This window comes from Cyprinodon variegatus, unplaced genomic scaffold (genome assembly GCF_000732505.1).
Source record: "Cyprinodon variegatus isolate N-32 unplaced genomic scaffold, C_variegatus-1.0 Scaffold1849, whole genome shotgun sequence".
NCBI lineage: Eukaryota > Metazoa > Chordata > Actinopteri > Cyprinodontiformes > Cyprinodontidae > Cyprinodon > Cyprinodon variegatus.
Genome location: NW_015152302.1, coordinates 25,040 through 33,495, shown reverse-complemented (window position 1 = coordinate 33,495; position 8,456 = coordinate 25,040). Strand labels below are relative to the sequence as shown.

The 8,456-nt window shown below is 40.2% G+C and overlaps 1 protein-coding gene across 1 annotated transcript; it reads left to right on the top strand.

Moving 5' to 3' along the window:
* Positions 1–1,043: 1,043 nt before the first annotated feature.
* Positions 1,044–5,781, top strand: LOC107104693 (cytochrome c oxidase subunit 5B, mitochondrial-like). The gene is made up of 4 exons (XM_015404747.1): positions 1,044–1,233; positions 3,164–3,234; positions 5,113–5,212; positions 5,419–5,781. Exons 1-4 carry the CDS (start codon positions 1,119–1,121, stop codon positions 5,529–5,531), a joined length of 399 nt encoding a protein of 132 aa, XP_015260233.1. The 5' UTR covers positions 1,044–1,118; the 3' UTR covers positions 5,532–5,781.
* Positions 5,782–8,456: the final 2,675 nt, after the last annotated feature.

Below are 8,456 nucleotides of genomic sequence, written 5' to 3'. Positions count from 1 at the left end.
GAACTCAACACTATTTCTAACATTTTGAATTGAAAAGGCTTCATGGATGGGAAGCAAAATGTATCCTGAAAATAAATGAAACAAAGTCCAGTGGATTGTTTTTTAACGTTTTTGGAAGTCCCAGAGATTCATATTATAATAGGAAAGAGGACCTGTTCTAATATACCACACAGGAAAAATGCCAGCAATTCTGTTCACGGTACAATGGGTAGAGGAAATAAGACCACTGAGAGTTCATTATTTGTTTAGAATCTAAACAAATAATGAACTCTCAGTGGTGATGAATCTAAACTTTAGATTCATCATCATCACTAATCAGTTTACAGAGAAGTCACTCAGATGTTAGAGCAGATATTGATAGAAATGCAGCAAACAGAATGATGGCATCATAGTCATATTTATGTGGGCACCAGCATAGAGTGGAGTTAAAGGAAATGAAATGGCAGATAAAGCTGCAAAGGAGGCCACAGCAAGAGAAACCATGGATGTCTCAGTTAAAATGAGTAAGATTGAAACAAAGAACTTTATTAAACAGAAGCTGAAGGAAAGGTGGCAAAAGCAACGGAAAGAAGAGAGGAAAGGACAGTTTGACACGATTCAGAGGAGAGAGGGAGAAATGAGATGTGCAGGAAGGAACAGAAGAGAAGGCATAATTATATCAAGGCTTAGGTTTGGGCACGCAGGATTAAATAGTACATTATTCAAAATAGGTAAACATAACAATGGCAGATGTGAATACTGTGAGAAACAAGAGACAGTTGAACACATTATGGTATACTGTAGGAAGTATGAAAGAGAAAGGAAAGAATTGTTCAAAATCTAAAAATGGAAAGAATACAATTTGATTTAATAGAAATACTTAGAAAAAACTCAAGAGATAAATGTTATGTAATTATTTTTCATTATCTTAGATTAATAAATGTAATTGAGAGGATCTGAATCTTATTTTGGTTTTGTTAAGTATAAATTAGTAGCCATTCTGATCCACACTCCATACCAGTTGGTGGCGGTAATGCTCCATTATGCTGCGTGACAACAGCCAGTGAGGTAGCCTAAAGAAGAAGAAGAAGACAGTTAAGATCTTCCGGTCTGTGCTGGGACACATCTGTTGAGGAGAAATGGCTGCAAGGTTACTGCTCCGCTCCGCTCTGAGAACCGCGGCGACCTGCCGCGGTGCCCGGGCACCGGCTCCGCTTCTAGCCCCGGCTCTAAGCCGCAGCATGGCAACTGGAGGTGAGGCCGACCCGGACACGGAATAACCTACACAGCAGGCTGACATGTTAGCTAGGCTAATCACTCTGACGGTCGGACGCTCTCTTTTCCATGTTTTAAAATGACATGTTCGGCTCTGCTGTTTGTGGTAAAACATCCTGGTTGTAGGAGGTGGTATCGGCCATGTTTGGTTCAGGTCGGCTGGTTCTGAAGGTCCAAGTCCTCAGAAATGAAGCTAGAAGCTAACCGGTCACTTAGCATTAGCCTAGCCTAGCCTGGACCTTAGATAAGAAGGTCAGTGGTTCTGGAGAGAGCTGCTTGATGTTTAGTCTGATTGGTTCATTATTAGCAGGGCGCGAACGGCTCTCAGGAGTTTCACCCTCTGACAGGCGGCCCCCTAATTATTATTATTATTATTATTAAACACCATGAAACCCCGACCAGGAAAGACAGTCAGGCTGACACGCTCCGAGCCAGCTGCCATTGCCAGAGGATGAAGAGAGCACATCCAGTTAGTCACAGTCAGAGAAACAGGACTACACTGATAAACAGGCTGATGTCCAGCATCTAGAAGCAAAGGTGTTGATGGCAGCAGCACAGCTGATGTTTCTCTCCAGGATGGAATCAGTTTCAGTTTGTTAGGAAGTTAGACTGTAGGATAAGGACTGATACTGATATTTATTTCCACCTCGGTGTGTCAGTAAGGAGCACAGACAGGATGCCTTTACTTTCTTTGTTCTTTAATTGTTATCAGGCGATATACATCAGCCTCTCCATATTCACACTGATACAGATGTCAGCATAGCTGAAACACCTGTGCATATTATTGTGTGGTCTAAAAAGGAAAGTAATAAATCAGAAATGCCTGCTGTATGTATTAATAAAAACGAATTAAAACGACTCACAATATCACTTAACAACATTTGCATCAAGAAAGTATGATAGCTTATCATAACCAAAGCTTAAACACTCTTAACATCTGTGCTTAACAAGGTTCATTAAACAAACATTGCCTCAGCTGTGATTAGCATTAGCCTGTAGCTTCCACCATCCAACACTCTTAACATTACAAAACTATCAATCAGATGCAACATGGATTCTGAAGGACAAGACAGAATCAATGCCCATTATTGTGGCATTGCATCATCCTATTATTTAAACTATAAAACATTAAATAACGCCACAAAATGCAACGACTCAATAATTAACATGTTCCGTAGTTTGCAACCAAAGGTCATCGTTTACCTATTTTATTGACGTCTGCGCGTTCCAAACCTCGAGCTCGGTTTATTAAAAACGCTGCCAATTTTTGTACAGTTAGCGGCGTCGGTTTCCAAAATTTTCTTCGCGCCGCTTTTTCTCTTTTACTCTCCATCTTTGAGACGCCATTGACTGACCTGTTGCTTCAGGCTCTTAGCTAGGAATATTTCATAGGGTGTTCACCTTTGTGTATCAAATCTTTAGCTTAGGGAAGCCATGAGATCATTTTAGCTACAATATTATGTTTCATAGGATAATTCAAACAATCAGGAAGTGTAACTTATACTTACTGCTAAACAGGTTTCATATAAAACAGGTTTTACAATCTGCAGACTGAGGCATAAGGGGCTTACAGTTTCTAATATTCTTAGTACGTATCGCTATCTAAGAGTTTGCTGCCAGTATAGATGGAGGCAGCCCAGAGATGGCCGTAATGCTGCAGGCGATCCAATTATGGCTGAACCAGCATTAAAAAATAAAATTTAAAAAAGATCAACTGCCTTTGCTCTCCAAAAATAAGATCGGTCCTCCTGACAGCTGTACATTAGTTTGGACAGAACCATGAGCCTAATGTCAGAATGTCCCAGATGGTGACGGACTCATTGTTGATGAGGTTTATCGGGTTAGTTTGACTCAGAGCTGGTTTGTCTGTTACACTAAGTCCTCAGTAGTGTGATCCTGTGTGTTGCAGGTATTCCCACTGATGAGGAGCAGGCCACTGGGCTGGAGAAGATCATCATGAAGGCCATGAAGGAGGGAGCGGTAACCTGTCTTCATCCTGCTAACTAATACCAGCTTTATCCCAATAACCCAGGCTTGTCTTTGGGGATAATTACAGTTTATGAAACAATGTTGATTTCACGTCATTTGTAGAGCCGATAAATTTTTTGTTTTGTTTAGATTCACGGTTTGAATCGCATGTCTAAAATACTGTTTTGCATCTCAAGGTTCTAAGCTAAATATTGTAGAATATAAATCCTGGTCTACAGTGAGAATCAATGAAGATGTAGAATTTCCTTTTCAACCTTTTTTAATTTTAGGAAAAGGTGCAATACAGACCAACTTCCTCATATTAGTTACAATAACAGTAAGACTACGCTTAATAGATTAAAATTAACAGGCCACTCTCTTAAACTACTTAAAAATTAACAATAACACGATTAAATAAACATGGGTGATCATTTAACTTTAACAGCTGCAGCTTTGGTCCTGTTTAGGTCAGCATAAAGCACAATCGGACTCTAAACACCAAACCAGGAGGAGGAGATCTCAGTCTGGCTCCAGATTGACTCTGGTGCTCAGTGGTTGATGTCTGCAAAAAAAAAATAAAAAGTACTCTGCTGAGATATAATACATAATTGGGGCAGATGTGTGCATACATTTCCAAATGTAGAGCACGGAGCCGATGTAACAGGCCGCTGTATTTGCAGCGCCATCCTGGCATCATGATGGACACGCGTTATGATCTATGATCTACTTACTGCCATTACCCATTTGTTTTATGGAGTACATTTTTTACTTTTACTTGAGTAAAAATATAACCAAGTAGTGCTACTGTTACTCAAGCATCATTTTCGATATTCTACCCGCCTCTGTCTGTGAAATCAGGGGTTTTCTTCTATTTGTTTTAGACTCTGTTAAAACTCCTTAAATTGAAAATATTTCCCTCTGAGATGTAAATATTACGTTCACAGTAATATTTTACGTTGGCCGGGAAGTGCAAACCAACAATATAAAATCTGAAACACTTTTACAAATCTTGAAACAACTTTACATTTGAGAAAACACTTTTACAACTGACAAAATCCGACGGAAAGGGAGGGACTGCCTTCGAAGCTTACCCGGAAGTGATAACCGGAGCGTTCATGATGACCCAAGATGGAAGCTAATCGAGTTGCGTTTTGCCCGTTCTTTTTTTTTTTTTTTTAACCTTTATTTAACCAGGAAGTCCCATTGAGATTCAGAATCTCTTTTTCAAGAGAGACCTGGCCAAGGTAGCAGCCAAACCACAGGAAGGTCTCTTAAACTGTATGTTAGAAAGCTGACATATATGAGCTGTTTTCACCGATCAGAAGCGCCTTGAAAATGGTCAGATCTCCTCTCTGGCTGCAATGCGCGCTCCCGACTCAGGGGGAACAGATTTTCACAGGGAAGCAGAATTTCGCACAAAACCTGCATCATTCAGTTTGCTTTTCAGAGACCTCAAGCTGATGTGTACGCCATGTAAACATGACATCATGTCTACGATTACAGCGTACGAGTGACCCTCATTATGCACTGCTGCAGCATATCTGGTTCTTCCATCTGTTCTGTGCCATTTAAAAACTCCAAGGACCGACCACAGGAAAAACAAAACCGCGTTAAACTGCTCATATGAGTGCCGCAGAACGGGCAACACGCAACTCGATTAGCTTCCATCATCATGAACGCTCCGGTTATCACCGTAAGCTTCGAAGGCAGTCGCTCCCTTCCCATCGGATTTTGTCAGTTGTAAAAGTGTTTCCTGAAATGTAAAGTTGTTTCAAGATTTGTAAAAGTGCTTCAGATTTTGTATTGTTGGTTTGCACTTCCCAGCCAACGTAAAATATTACTGTGAACCAATCAATGGCTCCCATCATCCTCCTCCTCCTCTCTCTGCAGGATCCGTACAACATGATGAAGCCAAAGAGCTATGCTGGCTCCAAGGCCGACCCCCACCTGGTTCCCTCCATCACTAACAAGAGGATCGTGGGCTGTGTCTGTAGGTTGCTGTTCTTCCACCCATTAACTTTTAGTCTGCACTGGTTTTATTCCAGCTAGAAGTTAACTTTAGTCACAGGGAACAAGATCAAGCTCTTAATTAAAGACGTCCATCATCTCTGCTCCAATAGAACCGGTTTCTTTAGGGTTTAAGTTTTAAAACCTTCTCAGGTTTCCTCTCCTCACGTCTTTGGTTCATGTGTGCAGGTGAGGAAGACAACACGGCTGTGGTCTGGTTCTGGCTTCATGAGGGCGAGCCCCAGCGATGCCCATCCTGCGGCTCCCACTACAAACTGGTGGCCCATCATCTCCCCCATTAACCTTTAATTGGAGCGATCTCCAGTTCCAGATGGGTTTGGTTTCCACGTTCTGCTTGGCGTTTTGCCCGGCCTGATGTTCTGCTGGATCACTCCATCCACCTGTTAACCTCAGCTTTTATTTTACACCGTACATGTTGAATCTGCTTTATGTTTTAGGGACCTTCATCTTCAGTTTACATTGACAGTTGTACTGTATCTTGTTACATTTGGACCACTCCTCTTATTTAACCAATAAAATGCTGAACCTGTACGTCTGTTTGCTTCAGGATGATTCTAGTTCAGATTTTTATTGTTTTAAGATTAAAATTACAAAGCGCTGAAATTGGTTTCCAAAACGACCTATTTTACAATCTAGGAAAATGTTTGGTTAGTTTATTTCAAATCTCTTAAGCCGTGCATACGCCATACAATTTACTTGCCCTTTTTGGGCCGATTCCAGTCGTGGAAGAAATTTTCGATCAGGCCGACTTTCAGCCTGATCGTGCTTCATGTAGTATACAGGGGGTGACGAGGGGCGCTTAGCCTCTCATGACCCCCTCCCCATCAGGAATCGAAAGGTTGGGAGAAAATAAAACATGCAAGATGGTCATGGGCAAACGGGGATGATTCTTCTTCCTCTTAGATGAAAACAGAAGCATGGCGGGGTGTGAGTGAAATGGAATTCTTTCTGTAAACTGACAGACCGTAGCAGCCATGTTTGCTCAGCCGTGTCTTTGTCTAAATACGTCGCTAACTTTTCTTTTTAGGGCTTTCGGTGCACAAATTGCCAAGGCAGCGCGTTTCACTCTAGTGAGCTTCATATTTGACAGGAGGTATTGTTGCTCTTCTACTCATTTGCTTCTGGATAGATGAGTCGAGTAGCGCCATCTCACTGCGGAGCTGAAGCCGACGGGGTTTTTAGATGTACAGCATGAGCAGGTAGATCGCATCAGAGTGTCGGGTCACACGGTGCGAGATCAAGTTCTGGTTCCTAATGACCATTTAGACGAGCCTGATGTATGAAAAATCTGGCAAGAAACTCTGACGCACGTTGGATAAGTTATGGGTCAGTTTTGTATAATCAGAATCAGAAATACTTTAATAATCCCAGAGGGAAATTACTTCTGTTACACACTCCAGTTACAGTTTTACATATATATGTATATATGTAAATGTATGTAAAACTAAATCCAAGTAAAGTGATATGTGGCATGCAAAAATAGTGCATAAATGTTAATAACGGGGGGGTAAGTACGTAGATGCATTTTGAGCATGCTCAAATGTAGTGCAGTAGCATTATAAAGTCTGGCAGCAGGGATGAATGACCTGCAGTATCACTCCTTTCAATACGCGGAGTCTGCAAGTCTGTTACTAAAGGCAGGGGTGGATTTAGGGAATTTGGGGCCCTAGGCAAAGAGGGGCAGGGGGCCCTCTGAATTGAGAAGACAAAACATAAAACATCCATTATACAGATAGAGAAAGTTTAACAGAAAAGACATGAATTATTTGATCTATGTTGTGTCTCTCTTGTTGTTTTCCTCCCTTTTTTTGTACTCAGCTGACTTTTCATGCCGTCTCAAAAGCAATGAAAGATTTTTTTTTCCAATCCCTAAGCTCACTTACAGTAGCTGATCAAAAAAGGTGATGGGAAAAGTAAACCCAGTCCTTCTTTTCACTGTAGATAAGCCATGATCTGCTTATCTCAGGGCTGTCAACTCTCACCCATTTCGGTGTCTTCACACACTCTCACTCCATTTTCCCAATTTCTCACACTAAAAAAATGACATACATTAAAACTCAACTCCGTTCCATTTACATATGAAAATACCATGGTGATAAAAATCCAGTCAGCACTAAGGTTTTATTAAAAACGCGAACACAACAGTCTGTATTCCCACCTATTCACTGTGTCAGATACTGAAAAAATACAGTATTGACTTATGAGGAATGTCGTTTTAATTTTTGTTATCTCATTTGCAATAGGATAATTCTCTTTGTAAATTTTTGGAGATTTTAAGTAATCTAGTACTTGAGTAAATATGAATAAAAAATCCAGCACCTAGCTTAAATTACTGCTGTGGAGTAGGATCACATTAAATGGTTTGTTTTCTTTACCTGGTGCTTTTTTTAGTCTTAGTTTTAATCCACAAGTGAAATAATTATTGCTCAGTCTAGCAATTAAACCAACACAAATATTTTAATTCTTAAACCCATAGGAGTTCCACAAAAAGGAAAAAACATTGTATTTTATTTTTCAAAAGATCAGCCGCATTCAGAGAGGGAGTGCAGAACAACTCATTTATCCTGGATTCCTAGACATATTATCATTTTCATTTATCTTTATTTTTGGTTTATTGAATATGTTAAAAACTTCTATCACACCTTCCAAACTGAAACCACTAGAGAGCTTTCTCCTGCCATGGTGAGTTTTTATAAAATCTACAGCCGTTTTGTCAATTGTAAGAAAAACGAATCACAGAATGAATGAAGCTTTTAATCCTTAGCCTATTACCAGATATTTATACACAGTTTAGTTTGCATGGGTTCAGTGCCAGTAATCCAGGACTAGCTTATTAGTTTCCCATTGTTTAATTTACTTGAAATGCAGAGAGAATACTTAATGAACAAAGTTGTTAAATTCTTAGTTTAAAGCAGGGGTGCCCAACCTTTTTTAAACCAAGATCTACTTTTGAAGTTGTTGGCATGTCGAGATCTACCAAGCCAAACACAAGGGATGGGCAGTATTTGTTTTTTATTTGCACAGGTGGAGAATAAACAGTAAGTCCAACAAACCAGGAAATTATCAATTGTGTCCAAAAATAGGTTGCAAAAACAGAATTTAACAATCTCATAAGAACTTCACACCATATCTCTCTCTTTCTCTGTCTCACTCATCTACGGAAGAGGATTAGGGCCACTGGGAAAAAAAGAAAGGTAACTGATTCT